Source organism: Bicyclus anynana, chromosome 14 (genome assembly GCF_947172395.1).
Source record: "Bicyclus anynana chromosome 14, ilBicAnyn1.1, whole genome shotgun sequence".
NCBI lineage: Eukaryota > Metazoa > Arthropoda > Insecta > Lepidoptera > Nymphalidae > Bicyclus > Bicyclus anynana.
In genome coordinates this window covers 5869896-5889403 of record NC_069096.1, presented here as the reverse complement: position 1 = coordinate 5889403, position 19508 = coordinate 5869896, and the positions used below count along the sequence as shown (strand labels likewise).

General features: G+C 38.3%; 2 protein-coding genes across 3 annotated transcripts in view; one reads left to right on the top strand and one right to left on the bottom strand.

The window, feature by feature from the left end:
• Positions 1 to 15420, top strand: part of LOC112046190 (serine/threonine-protein kinase unc-51) — a 67287-nt gene extending 51867 nt beyond the window's left edge. For both annotated transcript variants that reach the window (XM_052885329.1, XM_052885330.1), the window contains 10 exons: positions 312 to 425; positions 5467 to 5696; positions 6425 to 6529; positions 7153 to 7270; positions 8110 to 9176; positions 9357 to 9474; positions 9642 to 9770; positions 10551 to 10669; positions 13007 to 13145; positions 14422 to 15420. In XM_052885329.1, coding sequence (XP_052741289.1) covers positions 312 to 425; positions 5467 to 5696; positions 6425 to 6529; positions 7153 to 7270; positions 8110 to 9176; positions 9357 to 9474; positions 9642 to 9770; positions 10551 to 10669; positions 13007 to 13145; positions 14422 to 14507 — 2225 coding nt within the window. In that variant the 3' untranslated portion in view covers positions 14508 to 15420. The remainder of the gene's footprint in view (positions 1 to 311; positions 426 to 5466; positions 5697 to 6424; positions 6530 to 7152; positions 7271 to 8109; positions 9177 to 9356; positions 9475 to 9641; positions 9771 to 10550; positions 10670 to 13006; positions 13146 to 14421) is intronic.
• Positions 15421 to 15497: 77 nt separating this feature from the next.
• Positions 15498 to 18182, bottom strand: LOC112046192 (THO complex subunit 5 homolog). Its single transcript, XM_024082742.2, has 5 exons — positions 17957 to 18182; positions 17629 to 17766; positions 17265 to 17555; positions 16850 to 17189; positions 15498 to 16756 (listed from the first exon to the last, which is right to left on the bottom strand). Exons 1-5 carry the CDS (start codon positions 18047 to 18049, stop codon positions 15546 to 15548), a joined length of 2073 nt encoding a protein of 690 aa, XP_023938510.2. The 5' UTR covers positions 18050 to 18182; the 3' UTR covers positions 15498 to 15545.
• Positions 18183 to 19508: the final 1326 nt, after the last annotated feature.

Here is a 19508-nt window from a genome sequence, read left to right as displayed (position 1 = left end):
TAATGTTTAAGTGTGGCTTTTGTAGCCTATAAAAAAGTTATATGTATAATTAAGCTTACATTTGATTCGATATATGAGAAAGATTAGCTGTATTCAATAGAATCGAATTTTTAAAACGAAAAATAATATACAAACTATTTGTCTACGACATATGTAATCTTTATAAAACACTAAATTAATTCGTACTATGTAAATATACACTAATGTATTTTAAATGAAGCTCCAACACTTATTTTGCCGTGTTTGTACAATACAGTATTTCTCATATCATTGATTGTTGACAACCGTTAACATTGACACATATTTGACAGAAACCAGTTCGAACAGCGCCCTCCCGACGACGTCCGCGCCGCGCGCGCCCTTGCCGCAGTCGCAGCCGCAGCCGGTTGTGCAACCGGCCAAGAAACCAAAACCCTCCTCGTCCAGTAAGTTTCTTTGCATTCACTTTAGGCCGGCCGCACACACTCGTTTTCCGTATTCGTTTTCCTAATGCGTAATTTTGATTTTTTGAAGAGCCGTGATAGCCCAGTATATATGACCTCTGCCTCCGATTCCGGAGGGTGTGGGTTCAAATCCGATCCGAGGCGTGCACCTCCAGTTGTGTACATTTTAAGAAATTAAATATCACGTGTCTCAAACGGTGAATGAATCCTGCATACCAGAGAATTTTCTTAATTTTCTACGTATGTGAAATCTGCCAATCCGCATTGGGCCAGCGTGGTAGACTATTGGCCTGACCCCTCTCATTCTGAGAGGAGACCCGAGCTCAGCAGTAAGCCGAATATGGGTTGATAATGATGATGATGAATTATGATTTGGAATTCCGTGAAACAACCGCAGACTACGTTTTTCTTCATTCGGAATGTATATTGTCGCAAGGGCTCGTTCGTTTCGTATTCGTTACGTACGCGCGGAATTTGTTCCATTCGGAAATAAAAACTTAGATGTGCGTCATTTAATATATAACAGATAGTGAAATAAATTTATATTGATTACATGCTTCGGTTTTCCGAACACGGAAAACGACTGTGCGGTCGGCCTTATAATATTTATTTTGACCGCCGCGTGGCGCAGTGGGTAGTGACCCTGCTTCGTGCATCCACGGCCGATTCGATTCCCACAACTAGAAAATATTTGTGTGATGAACATGAGTGTTTTCTAGTGTCTGATGTTTTTATAAGTATATAAGTATAGTATACAAATGTATACCAATATTAAATCAGCTATATTTTAGTACTTATAACACAAGCTACGCTTATTTTGGGGTTAGATAGTGATGTGTGTATTGTTTAAGTATATTGACTTTTCCTTCTAGTGTCTGTATCGAATTTCGAAGCTAAATTTCGTACTTCCAAACCTACTTAAAAACCACTTTCGTACTTCAATGTGGTTTAATTGCTAAACTTTTGTAAAGTAGGCTATAGGAACTCGGCGTAAACTAAAAGAAAAATCTCCATATAGATTAGCCTCATAAATTCATCGGTCCTACGTATAACCGAAAATGACAAACTCCTGAAAATGTCAATAAATAACAAATTAAGGTGAATCCTTGAGAAAACCAGTTTCTCACGAGGAGACCTTCCATTTCTCTTGTAATGTAGGAGATTATAGTATTCTATTTTATCGACAACTTCCATTAGCGCGGTTCTAAATTATAGGATCTATAATCCGCTTTTTATCACAATAATGTAATGGCGTAAAAGAACAGATAGTGAAAATAAATAGATTTGAATTAAATACCTAGATATAAAAATACTATCGGTCATTATAATGCGTTAAAATTTTACTTGTAATAAACATATGTTTTTTCTTTTAATTTTTTGTTTAAGAGATTATTGTTATTTGTGTTTTGATATTAATTTTTGGTGTTCAATGTAGAGTAGAGCATTTAAATATGGTTTTTCAACGTTATGTTCTATTTAGAGCTGCGAGATAACCTTCGCCGTCGGCGGCGTCGTCGCGGCATATCGATTTTATTGCCGTAATAATTCAATCAAGCATCCCTACGCTTACACTTTTAAGTGTCTGTTTTGTGTAGTTTTGTTTACTATTAATATAAGTTATTAATTTAATAATTAGAGTTAATTGCTTTATTTACAACTATCAGAAGAAAGACATACACAAATAAATAGTAAAAATCTGAAATAATATTGTGACGTCAATGAGGTTTTCTTTACCTACAGTAAAAGTTTTAAATTTAATATAGAACCATCAACCATCAACCAAACCATCCGAATCACCTGGCTGTACAGTTAACTATACAACAGGCGATTCAACGCTTGAAAAGGCGGCAAATTTGATTGAAAGCCATAAATAACATTTACATGGAGCTGCTCCACCTGGGGAAGATTGCTTTTTAACCGTTAAATTTACTTACAACACCTCTGCTCATAGCCTGTCAACTGATCGCACGAGGATAATAGAACAAAAAAAAATAATATAGGTCTATCTATACGGCAAATGACATAGGTACGTACATTCAGTTTCGTTTTCAAGGTTCGCTGCTAAATTATTATTATTTACAATAAAATATTTTAATTTGCACAACGCCTTAGTTATTTGCGCGAGATAAAAATAGCTCCTTAAATATAAAGAGGTACAACTTATATCTATGACATGTCATCTTACATCAGAGCTATAATCGTCAATATTTTTACGACATAAATAGCTAAAATCTAAATATAACACAATTAGCGTTGCGCGGCAGTTTCAGTAAGTTGGCGCAAGAACAATGTCGCGCAACTGTTCGCCTCACCGATACACGTACCGTTTTTTTGTTTTGCCGGCTTTCTAGTACATCGGAATATGTATTCAGTGCTCCGGAGAACAATAGTTGAACTGCGCTTGCGTACAGGTTTGTTTTTATGTATTTTAAATGTATATATCACCGTTAAATTGTAAAATACGTTAGTTTATAACCTCACTCGCGATATTGTAGTCTGTCGATATATTGTGAACTGAACATACTGATTACAATTTAACGTGTTATTTTTCGGTTAATTTTTTCGTCTATCGAAGTGAAACCGTTAAATTGTCAATCAGAATGAATTTACCATAGAGTTACAAAAATATTTAAAAATTACAGCGGGCATAATAAAAATAGTAAAAAATTACATTGGACAAAACAAAGAAAAAAGAAAAATAAAGAAAATCGGAGGGGTGGCCAGTGCGTTTCTCAGTTTAGGTAAAATGTTGTTATTGTTATTTATAAGTATAATTTTGTCAAATCTAAAGTTAGGTTAGAACATAAAAAATCGAACATAAAAATAGGTCAGTCTGTAGGTATAATAAATAATAAATAAATACGTGATGTCACAATTCTTGAAGTATTTTATTTGTCTGACGTGTTTCATTCCTAACTCTATGGACACAGAAAGCTCTGCCGTAAGGTTGACCAATCAGGGACAAGTCCGGACAGTTGACGTCTTAACATTGCAATTTAACAGTTTCATTTCGATAGATTATATACCGAAAAATAACACGTTAAATTGTAATCAGTAAGTTCAGTTCACAATATATCGACAGATTACAATATCGCGAGTGAGATTATAAACTAACGTATTTTACAATTTAACGGTAACATATAATAAAGCCCGCTGGATTATTGTCGTACCCACTCATATTCAATAACAATTGCCTCTTTATTTTGTCTCATCACTACAAAGACAAACAGTTGGCATAACCTTGAAACAGCTCAGTTCAACAGCCTTGTACGCCAGTACGAAGTTACATCGCCCATTCGATCACGACCTGTCAGAAACGGAATCTATTAGCGGCCGGACCTTAATTGGAGGGCAACAGGAATATTGGTCATATTTAAAAGATATGGCAAATATTCTAAATTTTAAGTAACTTTATTGATGTCACTATCTGTCGATTTGCGTAAGTTTTGATATATTTCTGTATATAACGGTTTATGTACAACAAAATGCTGTTTTACGTGCAACATGCTATACTATAAGTGCTAACTTTTTAACCGACTTCCAAAAAGGAGGAGGTTCTACGTTCGGCTGTATGTATGTTTTTTTTTTTTAATCAAATTATGTTTAATTTATTTTATTTAGTACCGCTCCGTACGTATTCCTTCGACTAGAGGATATGCAATGCACATATACGTACGGAGTAGCGGATGCTATAGCTGCTTGTAATACATCATTCCATCTTCATCACACGAACGTCATCGCTGCATAGCGTCACAAAATAATAATCAACTTATTGGCAAATACGCAAAAAGATAATGTTAAATAACACCAGCCACACACGATTCAGCGTGCTAAGGGGCTGTGGGCTGTGAAAAAGAAAGAAAAAGATCGTGTGTAGCTGGCGTATCAAACGGTTTAAAAGAGTGGGTGAGTCGAGTTCGAGATTTCAGTCAGCACGTCACTTGACAGATACAAAAGAGACTTTTGTTGATCAAATAGATCAAGATCAAGATAGAAGAAAAATCTACTTCAGTATAGATAAAAAGCGACAAAGATAGATAAGCTTCGCCTGTTTCTTAGTGCGCATGTTTAAACAGCTTTACTGTGCTGTTAAATTGATCGCATTTTAACATAAAACAAAATATATAATATTTGATTAAGCGAAGTATTTTTATAGATACACAAACTATAACTATTGTTAGAGTAGTTACGTTGTCGATAACGTTGGTGATGCCGCGTGACATTAGTGTGTAATGTGTATCTTTTCACCAGCTTTGTAAACACAAATAATACGCTTGATTAGAGTGCTTACGAGTGTAAAACACTATTGCACCTTTTGTTATTTAAAACTTAATGAATTTTATAATTATTACGTAATAAAAGGTGTTTCCTTTCCTACCGAATGCTATCAGATATCGTGCATTCAACTCAGATACTTACTGCATGTTTAGTTAAAGATAATCTCATATATAGAGATTGTTAGTGGCGCAAAAAAATTGATTCAAAAATGCAATGCCTACTTGAGGACTCAATACAAACCCAAGGAATTTTCCAATTTTTACTTATAGTGCATACCCTAGTTAAAAATCTTGTGCACGCCATTGAAGATTGTCCAACTTAAAACTCCCTCGTCCATGTCCATACAATCAAAGTAAGTGAAAATATCTCCCATTCCTTACCACAAAATTTCTTTTTTGCTGTAACCACTGAACCGAAAAAAAATCCTATGCTGCCTGGTTATCTAATAAATAAATATAATTTTCTTCTTTACGAATGCTTGACTTGAGGAGTGAGTTGGTAAATGCGTTATGAAAAGTATAATCGGGCGATGCGTGCTGCCATCTAAGACCATAGTACCAGTAGATGGCGTTCTTAGATAACTTTGAAACAATCCCTTTTTATACACTTCCTGTTGCGATGCAGTTATGCCTGAGGCTTATAGATGGCGCTTTGTTTTTTATTATTGAAAGAAGTTTGAATTCAGTCGTGTGGTTACAACAGATTAATTTTTTTTATATTTGACTGTAGGTGTGTATGTTTACAGCGGATTCATCAGATCTGTGGCCGGGCGCGGAGGACTTCGTAGTGGTGGACGCGGACAGCGGGTCGGCGGACGGCTCGCACACGTCACACGGCTCGCACGGCTCATCAGCGTCCGAAGCGGCGCCGCGCCCGCGCTCGCTGGCACTGCAGGCGCCGCCCGACGCTCCTGCCGACGCTCCCGCGCCGCCTGCGCACGCTCTCGACACTGCGTCCAATGCACCGCCCACACGAGTGAGTGTGTTCTCTAATCGTGTGTTTGCTAAAAGCTTCTTAGGCAGCGTAAACGCGAGGCTCGGCCAGAAGCCCTGCCAGATCCGGTCCGAGTTGTTCATAGATAGGGGACAACATATTTATACCTATTGTCATTACGTGAGTGGCTAGCACTCACGGTCAAGTTTACTGGGCTGCTCTACATCTCTGAGAGTCCTGCGGACTTGACGGTAAACTGATCGTGTGTAATATAGTGCGATAATTTAGTTGGCTTTACTTGTTGGTTTTGGGTGCGTTCTTTTTTTATTATTTGAGGTCCATAAACCATGTAAGGCTTTTAGGGATCTGGAGCGACACAGGAAGGTGATTGAGAATATTATATCAAATGTACTTAACTTCACTGTGAGACAAAATAGGAATTACAGTTTTTAAAATATTTTACGTGGATACAAGACAGAGATAACATGTGCAGACAAAAGGATTTAATGGTGGTAAAGAGCCAGAAACGCTACGTTACGTAAATGTGATGGATTATTTTATAAATATTGTGTGTGTGTTTTATAGAGCTTTTGTAACATTAAATTACGTGTGTGCTTCGTGTGTTTATTACTTGTAACTAGTGTTGCCAGGAGGCTAGAATTTCGCGAGAAGAAGCATAATTTTTGCCTCATACTTTTTCTCCTAGCAGCACTATTTATACCTCGTTGCTGTGTAACTAACCCGTTAGATAACATGGTGTTTGTGAACAGAACCCGGCGAGCGCGTGCGACGTGCCGCGCTCGCAGCCCATAGACGTGCTGCGCTCGAACCACAACCGAAACGCCGCCAACATCGGCTCGCTCTCTCCGCCCACTGTGAGTAACTAGCTATTTACACGGTGCGTTGTCCTAGATGACATGGTGTTTGTGGACAGAACCCGGCCAGCGCGTGCGACGTGCTGCGCTCGAACCACAACCGAAACGTCGCCATGTTGGGTTTGGTTTTAATTTTTTATTATTATAACTTCTTGGTGAATGCATTACGAAAAGTGTAATCTACAAGCATACTATAACAAACTACCAGCAGATGGCGTTTTTAGAGAACTTAGAAACTATTCCTTTTTGTACACTTCAAGTTCCTACCTGTGGTAATGGCGCGAGGCTCATAGATGGCGCTTTGTTTTTTTTTATTTTTGAATAAAGTTTTACCTTAGTTGTATGGTCTAAAGCACACTCGTTTTTTATTATAAATAATGATAATTGCCGCTAATTACCGGCACTTAAAGCTTAACACTTACGGCTCAGGTTGATGGATACAGAGCTTCAGTTAACACCTTGTATGTTCATTTTAACGTTTTGTGTGTCTTAAAGCAATGTATATATTAACATGTGGAAAATCTGCTCGGTTTATAACTTGTAAAAAATAGCCAACAAGTATAATTGCTATATTGAGATACTTAAATTATTGTAAATACATTTATAATTGCTTTAATTTGTAGGTACCGTTCACAATGGGGACTCCCCCTTCGACTCGCAGACGAAGCGCCTCCGGGAGCTCCCCGCCGCCGTCGCTGTGGCAGGTCTCTCCGACCAACAGTCCTTCATACAGGAGATCAGGTACGATGTCATTACCTTACAGCTAACATGTGAAATGTTATGACGTCTGTATTTCCTGAAACGTATGATTTGTTCAGGTTCCAGATAAGAATGAATATGGTAATTGACTCATATTAAATTTAATATGAACAATATTAATTTCGTGTAGTACATGGAATAAGGTCCGAAATATATCAATATCCATTAATAAAAGTTAAGGATTTCTTTTAAAACTTAATTTAAATATCACGTATTTTCACCAAGATTTCCAAGCGTCAAAAAAGCGTCAAAAACGCAAACGACGTCATGAAACAGTTGAAAAATGTCATTTCAGGCGTTTTGGCTCGTATTGTCAAAAACACATTTAAAACTAAAATGTTCATGTAATCATGTCTCAAAATTAAGTGCCTTAGCCTATTGGAAATTACTTGTCAAGCACGCCAACCTTATTTAACTTTAGCTTTCCATTAGGCATAATATTGTAAAAGCGTAAACCTATTATAAAAATAAAAATGACAATGTAATAGAGTGACAGACATACAGTTTTCTAGATTATTTAACATTATTAATTTTAATTTAACATAAGTATAATAAGGACGTAACCGATATGGATAATGATAGTTACTTAACTTTAATATCATTATACTAGGAACATTAATTATCGTTTTTCGGCTTGGTACCTACTGTAGTGTTATATAATGAGTGAGGGGTCAAAGAGTATCGGGCCTTATGTATGGTTTATCAGTCGCTAGTTAAATTTTCAAGATTATGATTATTTGTATTACTGACCTATTTTAGGATTGTATTTAATGAAATTCTGATTACGTAAGTTTGTAAACATGATCACATTGTTAATGCAGGGTCTTCGCCGCCGGTGACACTGGCAGCGCTGAAGGCGAGCGGCGAGGCGTCGCCCAAACGTGGCGCACTGCCCGACGCGCTGCTGCGTGGCATCAAGATGCACCACGACCCGCCCGTCTACATACCCAACCTGCAGGAGGAGACCATCCTAGCGGTGAGTACACAGTACAAGCGTGGCGCCCTGCCCGACGCGCTGCTGCGTGGCATCAAGATGCACCACGACCCGCCCGTCTACATACCCAACCTGCAGGAGGAGACCATCCTAGCGGTGAGTACACAGTACAAGCGTGGCGCACTGCCCGACGCGCTGCTGCGTGGCATCAAGATGCACCACGACCCGCCCGTCTACATACCCAACCTGCAGGAGGAGACCATCCTAGCGGTGAGTACACAGTACAAGCGTGGCGCACTGCCCGACGCGCTGCTGCGTGGCATCAAGATGCACCACGACCCGCCCGTCTACATACCCAACCTGCAGGAGGAGACCATCCTAGCGGTGAGTACACAGTACAAGCGTGGCGCACTGCCCGACGCGCTGCTGCGTGGCATCAAGATGCACCACGACCCGCCCGTCTACATACCCAACCTGCAGGAGGAGACCATCCTAGCGGTGAGTACACAGTACAAGCGTGGCGCACTGCCCGACGCGCTGCTGCGTGGCATCAAGATGCACCACGACCCGCCCGTCTACATACCCAACCTGCAGGAGGAGACCATCCTAGCGGTGAGTACACAGTACAAACGTGGCGCACTGCCCGACGCGCTGCTGCGTGGCATCAAGATGCACCACGACCCGCCCGTCTACATACCCAACCTGCAGGAGGAGACCATCCTAGCGGTGAGTACACAGTACAAGCGTGGCGCACTGCCCGACGCGCTGCTGCGTGGCATCAAGATGCACCACGACCCGCCCGTCTACATACCCAACCTGCAGGAGGAGACCATCCTAGCGGTGAGTACACAGTACAAGCGTGGCGCACTGCCCGACGCGCTGCTGCGTGGCATCAAGATGCACCACGACCCGCCCGTCTACATACCCAACCTGCAGGAGGAGACCATCCTAGCGGTGAGTACACAGTACAAGCGTGGCGCACTGCCCGACGCGCTGCTGCGTGGCATCAAGATGCACTTGAAAAGGGCAGACACGAAACTTAGTTTCTAACATAGTTATACATACATAACAAATGATTATTATTTCTATAATTTATAACATGAGTATTAAACCTCTTGTGGTGTTTGTGCGCAGGAGGAGCACAGCAAGGTATTCTCACAGTTGAACTTTGTGCTGATGCTCGCCGAGCTGCTGAGCGACCTCGCCGTGTCGTGCGGCGCGCCGCTCGCCGCGCTCATGGACGCCTCGGACGGTAACTACGCTGACTGTTTATGCACTCCGTAAATGTAAATGCACGCTCGAACTCACACTTAATTCCTATATAGTATTTTTATTTATATTTTTATTATTATTATTATTATTATTATTATTATTATTATAAAGGAAGTAGTTTAGTTACCAAGAGTGTGTCCTGCACAGAGAGGAGCAACGAGAGCGTGCGGCTCGGGCTGCTGGTGCAGGCGATGCAGGCGCTGGCGGCCGGCCTGCGGCTCGCCGCCGCGCACTACCGCTCGCGCACGCTGCAGCCCACGCCGCAAGTGCGCAACGGTACGTACGCACGTGCGAGCGACCGCGGGAGAAACTATCATTCTCACGTTTATTCCCTATATTGTCACTTTTTTTTCTACGATTATCACTTTTTAGGATTCCGAAGTACATTGTACAAAAACGGAACCCTTATAATATCACTCGCGCACAATTTAATGTATGTCTGTTTTCTCCGAATGTATTGGACCAATCCAGTTGCATTTGGTACACATATCAATTCTTGTGACCCAAACACAGATATATATGTACGTGAATAGGTGAAAGAAAATGGACCCTTTTCTCCGAAAGTACTGAATTTATACTTTTGAATAAAATACAGAAGATAGTTTTCTAAATATTTCCGGAAAATAATAGAACTCTAAAATGTTTGAATATGATGGTCCCTTTTGAGGGGGAAAATGAAAAACACAAAAAAAAGTTTTTCAAACTGCATTATGTTAAGTGACAGTGAAAATGACACCTCTTGTAAAGAAGATCTCAAAGAAGAAATGTAAAGAAGTTTATTTTTATCGGAATTTTGTAATAAATGGTTTCCAAGTTATTCAAGACCAACCGCCCCCCCCCCCCCCTTGCCCCTTCTTCTCCGAAACTTAAAATTTTGAAAAAAATACAGAAGTTGGAAGTTTCTTCCTTCAGAAAACTTCAGAAGAACTCTGAAATTTTTGAATATGAAGGTCACTTTTGGGGGGTAAGATGGATAATTATAATAAAAAAAATCAAACTGCATCGTGTGACATATTTACAGGCAATTTTTGATAGAATTGTTAACTTCTTTTACAGTTGTATCTCTGATGAACGGAAAGTACAAATGGATCGTGAACGAGTCACGTCGGCTGCACGAAGCCGGTGTGACGCCAGCTGTATGTGATAAAATACTCTACGAACACGCTATCGAATTAGTGAGTTTTATTTTGTGATGCGTTTTTGTCATTGATCTTCTATACTATGCACAAAAATTAAGGGAGCAGAAAAAAAATCCAAATTTTTGGGGGATTTTCAACAGGCTGTAACTTATACAAAAATGGTCGTACAGCAAAAAAATAAAAAGCAAATTGTAGCTCTAAGTGTTTAGTTTTTGGATCTGAGTTTGAAAATTTTTTTTTGAAAATATTTTTCGAGTAATCATAAGAAAACCACTGAAAAAAAATTTTCGAAATTTTTTTGGTTTTTTTTTTTAATCTACGGACGTGGAAAAAATTTTTTCGACTCAACCTCCATATGGACCGGATAGCTTGTTTATTCAGATTTAATTTCGTTTTTTTTAAATCTCGATACGAGCATTTCTCGCTGAGATATCGATGTTTGAATGGAAAAAAATCATTTTGTCTTTGATTACCAATATCTCAGCAACCAATGATCGCACAGAAATTTTGAGGTTGGTTTCAAAAATTTGAATAAATTCTCTACAAGGGTTGGCAATTGAATTTTGAAAAAAAAATTTTATTTCAATCATTACATGAATTTGAAAAAGCATCCAAAAAAGGGCTTTTTGTCGTTTTTTGGAAAATCAAGCGCCCAATCAAAAATATTGCGGAAACCACTGACATTAAGTGTGCCTTTTACTGTTCAATATACCCACAAAAATGTCATAATTTACGCTTTTGTGCTTGCGCACGTGTATGTGTGTGGTTTTATCAGAGATTGAGACCCTGTGGTTCGTCACTTCCACACAATTTTCAGAATTATGATTTTTCGATCAAGTGGGAAAAAAAAACGGTTGGCTGGATTGAATTGAAACTTTGTAGGGTTTTTGTGGGTATATTGAACAGTAAAAGGCACACTTAACGTCAGTGGTTTCCGCAATATTTTTGATTGGGCGCTTGATTTTCCAAAAAACGACAAAAAGCCCTTTTTTGGATGCTTTTTCAAATTCATGTAATGATTGAAATAAAATTTTTTTTTCAAAATTCAATTGCCAACCCTTGTAGAGAGTTTATTCAAATTTTTGAAACCAACCTCAAAATTTCTGTGCGATCATTGGTTGCTGAGATATTGGTAATCAAAGACAAAATGATTTTTTTCCATTCAAACATCGATATCTCAGCGAGAAATGCTCGTATCGAGATTTAAAAAAAACGAAATTAAATCTGAATAAACAAGCTATCCGGTCCATATGGAGGTTGAGTCGAAAAAATTTTTTCCACGTCCGTAGATTAAAAAAAAAAACCAAAAAAATTTCGAAAATTTTTTTTCAGTGGTTTTCTTATGATTACTCGAAAAATATTTTCAAAAAAAAAATTTCAAACTCAGATCCAAAAACTAAACACTTAGAGCTACAATTTGCTTCTTATTTTTTTGCTGTACGACCATTTTTGTATAAGTTACAGCCTGTTGAAAATCCCCCAAAAATTTGGATTTTTTTTCTGCTCCCTTAATTTTTGTGCATAGTGTATTAAAAAGTGGAAGCACAATCAGCGACCAAAAAACATCCCCACTCAATGAGAACCAAACACAATTTCTTGGCACTCAATTCAAGTAGTCACATTTGCAAATTCAACCTTAAACTCTATCCTTAAGGTTGAATTTGCTCTGAATTTGGGATTTTATTGAATATTGGACAATATTTAAAGGCCTTTAGGTATAATTTTCTTTACCAATGATTTTAAAACTGTCAAAGCAATATTAGCCAGTTTTTAAGTGAAATTTTGTACATGATTGTGCGTCCTTTTATTATATGAGGTCAATGATTTTTGTACATAGAACTTAGAGGTAATATTATTAAAATATTATTGATTTTAAACCTTACTTCATTTTGTTGTCTTCATATTTACTTTGTCCGTATTTCTTCATTTGTGTTTTGTAGTTACTGTTTTACGTCGGCATATGAGGATAAAATATAGCCTATACTACTCAGTAAAACATACCTAATTGTAAAAAAAAAATTCTAAATTGGTCGAGGTCTAACTTTTTGTTATTTAGTTTGTATGGCTCCCTCATATTACTGTCCCACGTGCTAGTAGGAATACAAGGATAAAATGTAGCCTATATTACTAGCGACTACCATATTATCAGCGGATTATGCAGGTGAAAGAATTTTAAAAATCGTTTTAGTGGTTTAATAACACAACAAACTGAACACAACTCAACATTGCAGACAATATTTAGGTATTATTCGTTTAAATAATTTTCATTGTTTACAATGCGACCAAATAAAATTAAGACAATTAGCCACTTTTGTTCGCCTCAGTTCTGACGAGCTAGTGACATATCTAATAGTATAAAATGTTTGTCCTCAGTGCCAAATGGCTGCAATCGAGGAGTTGTTCGGCGACGTGAAGGAGTGCGAGCGGCGCTACATGTCCGCGCAGGTGCTGCTGCACTCGCTGGTGCAGCGCCACCCGCTGCATCCGCACCACCGCACCACCCTCTCCAAGTGTAAGAACTTTTCTTTTTTTTTAAAGACTATTTACCATAACTATTAAATATGGCCAATATTCCCATTCTTCTCCAACTAGTCGGAAAAGACTATTAGGAGTGGGTACGACAATAGAACAACGGAGCGGGGATCGAACCACCACCCCTTGGTGATGAGTCCGACCGCTCTTACTTCATTTCTCGTGGGGTGCCTGAGACTCCGTTTATGTGAAATCTTTTTTTTTACAAGCCTTCAGCAAGTTGTGTAATAGAATGGGTATCCAAAACTGCTCTAATAGGCTCTTACCAAATTTGGCTAGGCAGGGAGAACAACACGAGCGGAGAAGGTGAGTGTTAATCGATTGTCAAGGAATTCCTTAACCCTAAATCCAGTGGTCACAAGTCCAGGACTCTGCTCGGAGGTTTCTCTCTGCCACGCGAAGGACCCGGCACCCGCACGGTGAATCAATGAATTGCTAAGATATTCGTCTCATTCGTCTCTAGTGAATAAATATTATGACCTACCAAATGAACTAAGTAAAAATTACTTGGTTACTTTGTAAACTGTGGCAAAGACAGTTACCAGCAAAACCTCTCTATAGCTTGCTTAAAGACCTTGGCCTTACTAGAAATGCAGCAAGTTCTAATGTTCTAAATTAGAACGGGTATCCAAAGCTGCAAAGGATTACATATACCAAATTCGACTAGACAGGGAGAACAACACAAGCTAAGAGGAGTGTTAGTTAACTGTCAAGGACATCCTTAACCTACACCGTATCAACGGTCCTCGGTCCGCCAAATCCGGAGCTCTGTTAGGAGTTTTCTCTCTACCACACGATGAACCCGGCACCCGGGTGACAGTGAATCCATGGAATGTTAAAATATTCATCATTCATGGGAACCTTGGATTTTTCTGAGATAAAAAGTAGTTAGTAGTTCAATGGTTAGCCTACGTGAATTTAGGTGAGGAGATCAAGTCAAGGTCTGTGATACTGATAGGTTTCAGAAATTGACATTAATATTGAACAATGATAGCTGCAGAGCGAATATCCGCAAATTTTTACGACGAATGGTCTATATCCTTCTTCAAAGCCTTTTAAAATCAAAATTGTTCTAGCTGTTTATAATATGTGAAAACTTAACAAAACAAACGATAGACATATTAGTTAGGTAATTACAAGAAACACAACATCAAGTGTATAACATGATGTGATGATCCACTTACACAGGCCAGCCCCACACATGATGAAAGTTGATGATTTTGTATAACTAACAACAATAAATTTTATCCTTGCAGACCGGGACGCAGTTCAAAGGCGACTCAACTGCCTCAAGGGGCCGCGGAAAATTATGGACGTGAAGTTAGAGGCCGGGATCTCATAATGCAATAAGACATCTTTACCTAGAAATAAGTACACAAGAAACGCAAGACGAGAAGTGATTTTATTTTGTTTAAAAAAAATGACTTGCAGTGATAAACTATTTAAAAAAGTGTATAAAAGGTTTATAAGTGAACAATATCAATACAAAGTAATCCTCTACACATCTGTTGTTTAGCGATGAAGATTAACAGAGATTGCAATAGTGAGTTATATTTTTTTAACTGTATGTAGCGATGTTTTCTTGCAAGTGATAGGATATACTAGAAACCCCTAGAGAGTGTAGTGTAAAGATTTTAGTACAGCTTAATATAAATTTTAAGTAGATAATTGTGTCATTATGCTGTCCCCACAAATTGTTCATGGTTGTAATTATTGAAATAGTCCTAATTATACTTCTATATACATATTATGTACTCCAGATTCAGATTTCAGATATTATATTCAGCTTCAGCTGAGTGCCAGCACTTATTACTTTAATTTAAACGAACATACAAATATACTTCAGCCACCATTGACACTTTTTAGAGTTTAAATATTATAAAATTAAAATATAAAAAAAAACACCATAGAAAGTGTAGAATGGTTTTTCGAAAATATCGTAATTATTGTATTACATTTTATTATGCTATACATATTTGTAGTGTTATTTAAAGTGCAAAATATGGAATATCTCAAAGTGGACATGATAGAGAGATCTCATTATCGACCAATAAATAACAATATGGCATTTTTAGGTTAAGTTGAAAAATGATTTAAGTATTTTTTGAAAAAAAATCAGTATAAAAAATTATTTGTCTATATACTCACAACAAATTATGTTATTTTGCCAAATTGTGATTATTATCATTGTGTATTTCTTTTTCAGAAAGTTCAATGCTTTACCGAAATAAGAATAAAGACTGTTGTAATATAAATCTAGTTTGTTTTATTTTAATAACTTATTTTCAACATCGCATCTTCATATGAATATCATTTTTATAAAAGACCATGATATTGGAAAAACATTTATTTTTCTACATGTTATAATATTATAGTGCTCTTAGTACTGCACAAAAACTCCTGCACCTTGTTTTAGAAATTTATATGGCTTCATCCTATTACGTCCTCTCACAGACTGCAACATGACTTTGTCAGGTGGAAACTCGGGAGATCCCATTGATTCTAAGAGGACATCCAGACAAGTCAGTAGTTTCATGATTTGAGATGAAAGAGTACATGGCACTTTTGCACTTGGGTCCCAATCTGTATTTATCACTCTTTCTATGTCCCTGATATCATCATTGGTCAAGGCATTGTGAGTTCCATTCCAGTGCATAGTCAATGAAAATAGAGGTGCCTTTTTTGGGTAATCACTACACACTGCCACTAAAGCAACCAGCTTTGCAGATTGTCGTGTAACAATTGCACGATATAACATATTTGCTTCAGTGACCAAGTTTTCTGATATGAAATGTGCAGTTGAAGGCGCTTGGCTGTACTCATGCCAAGTTATTGACTGCCATTGGGTCAAAGACCCAGATAGTTTCAAAGAACATGAGAACCCTTTACTGGGTACAATTTTACCAGACTCCAAATCTTGAAGTTCTTTCATTAATTCAACTCTTGCTTTTAATCTCTTTTTCAATGTAAAAATGAAATTTTCCACACTAGTAACACTAAGGCTTTGACAAGGCTGAATATTCATATTAGATTTATTTTCACCAGAAACAATAGTCATAAAATCTAAGCCACACATTCTTTGAGCCCATATGTACGGTTTTCCAATTTCAGAGATGAAATGTGAAAAAGGTTCAGATATGCCGGCAGCATTCAGCAAGTATGCTGTAGCAGGGTGTGGTGAGTCGCTACCCGTGTCGCCAATATACAGTTCTGTCAGCACACAATCGCCGGTCAGAACATCAGCTGCTGACACTCCAGTTACAGGCTTTGAAACATTCATGATAAATTTTACAACCACTATCTTAAGATGTATCATGTAAGAAAATACCAAGTTAAGTGAAGTTTCATCAGAATTCTTCACAGTTACATGAACATTGAGTGGATGCATTTTAAGAACTTCTTTCTTTTTGGCCTCTGCTTTTTCTTCTTTGGATATCTTTGCAGTTCTATGATGCCTTTTCTTTTTACTGTCTCTGAGATCCTCATCAATATTATCTAGGTCTGAATCTGAATCATTAGACAAAACTACATCACTCTCTTCATTTGTTACCTGCTCCTGCCTTCTTGCCTCATCTTCATCTCCACTAATAGCTAAAAATAATTCAAATTTTAATTACAGAAACTAAATATTTATTTACTACAATCTAATACAGGAACTGAGTTTGTTCTTAAGATGATACTTACCAACAGTTACATTCTTAGCGCCAAGAACATCAGAGTAGGCACCAGCATTAGCATAAAGCAAAAACAATGGTGGTGGCAGTAGAGCAGCAGCCTGTGTCTCTGCACGTTTCTCATCTAGCCTAAGAGCCAAGCACTCTTGAAGAGGTTTCGTTGCTTTTAATACATCTTTTAAATGAGGTCCTAGAGCATCTAATCTCGACCGAGCAGCAGCTATGGCAGCCGCCACACGCTCTTTTGAAGCTACAAGTTCACTACAAACACCAGCAAGCTCTCTTCGCTGACGTAACTCCCATTCTAGCCTCGCTAACTGCTGTTGATGTTCATCTGTTTTGGTTATATCCTAAAATAAGACAAAAACAACTCAATTTAAATATTCTTATTATTTTTATATAAAAATAATAATAATAATACTTACAGGGCGTGAAATCTCAGCCGGTGCGTCTCTGTAAAAATCCTTGATAGGAACAAGTTCTATTTCCTCATCTTTTGATTTGAACTGTAGACATTTAGTTACTTCTTTATCAAGATGGTCTGCTTCGTAGAGTAAGTTCTGCAGCAGTAGATGTGTAGAATCCACTCTTTGTTTTTCTTTGTGCAGCGCATCTCTACCAGCCCGCGTCCTAACTTTTTCCAGTCTATTCAGTTTTTTTAAAGCAACCAATATTAATGATGCTTCTATTTTCTTGGCGGTAATTTTTTCAATAGCCTAAAATTAAAAGAAAATTGTGTAAATATGTTTACATGTAACTTAGAAAATTAAATTAGATACATGCACATACCTCATCTGTACCCTTAGCTTTCAACTCTGCCACATCAGAAAATATTTGCCGTACATCCTGGCATAACTTTTTGAACAAACAAGCATCTTTATCAGCTGATCGAATCTGTGCCTCAGACTCTTCAAACTCAACAACTCTCTGAAATGGAAAAGAGTTTGTATAATCAATATTTATAAAAACGATGCGATTTTCCATTATGCGACGGGATGGCTCGTATGCAACTGGTTTTGTTAACAGCTTTATTGATACAGAATAACACTCCGTATAAATTTACAAATGATATTGCTACAAATTCTAACCCAAATAGTAAATTAATATTTATTCTAACCTTGTAAACATCACCCGGTAACAACTTAGCGTCGTTGGAAGTTTGGGTCGTTAATTTGCGGCGTTTCTTTGTAGAAAGATCATCTTTCCCCATTTTTAACTAAAAGTTGGTTAGATAAAATATAGATCGAGAAATATTATTATTTATTATAATAATTCTAATAGTTTAAAATTTCTATAATCTATTTAAGATTATAGACCACAGAACACAAGTCACAAACACAAAACAAAGTACAAACGTCAAATAATGCAAACAATGCCACTTCACTTTGATTACCACAGACTTCACACCAGCCAAAGGCATAGACAACAGAGAACAACACAGATCAATAAGTTGACTAGTAAAAGCACAGACCTAGCTCAGAGTCAGACCACAGGCACCCAAACGTCAAATAAAGACAAGACCACAGACGTATAGAATGTCTTAATGAGAACTTAGCCATCTGTCACGGAAGATTCTGTCACCATTACAATACATTTTTTATTATGGCAACTATCATTCCCGTGGCAACTATAGTTCCCACGGAATTTAAAGGTACTAGCGGATGCCCGCGAATTCGCCCGCGAGGAAATCAATGTAAACTTTCAACCCCTATTTCACCCCCCTCTATGAAAATCCACACCCCTTTCGGTTTCTACACGGCATCGTACCGGAACGCTAAATCGCTTAGCGGTACGTCTTTGCCGGTAGGGTGGTAACTAGCCACGGCCGAAGCCTCCCACCATCCAGACCTTGATCAATTAAGAAAACCTCAATCGGCCCGTCCGGGGATCCAACGCAGGAACTTCGTCTTGTAAATCCACGCCGCATACCACTGCTCCACGGAGAACATAATAGGTATGATGTTATTTTTCGCTTTTTAGTTTAGTCGGTACGTTTTATGTTAGTGAAGTCGGTTGAATTTTTTTTTAATGAAATTTTTTATTTATCCAGTTTTAGTGTAATTATACTAGATTTCAATTCAAGATCTAGGCAATAAAAAATCCCCCAAAATATGTTGTTGAGTTACGATTTTTGAAAGTTTCCCTCGATTTCTCCAGGACCCCATCATCAGATCTTGACATGATGAAAACGGGACCAACTTCAGGAGTATACCCCTTCAAACAAACAAAAAATATTCAAATCGGTCTAGGCGTCTACTCCTACTCCTACCCTACTCCTACCCTACCCCTACCCTGCCCCTACCCTACCCCTACCCTACCCCTACCCTACCCCTACCCTACCCCTAACCCTACCCTACCCCTACCCTACCCCTACCCTACCCCTACCCTACCCCTACCCTACCCCTACCCTACCCCTACCCTACCCCTACCCTACCCCTACCCTACCCCTACCCTACCCCTACCCTACCCCTACCCTACCCCTACCCTACCCCTACCCTACCCCTACCCTACCCCTACCCTACCCCTACCCTAAGTATGGGGGACTCCATAATTTTTTTTCTATTTTTGTATGAAAATCTTAATGCGGTTCACGGAATACATCTCACCAAGATTGAACAGTTCCGTTTTTGCCATTTGGCTACGGAACCGTCGAATCTTCATTACCTATT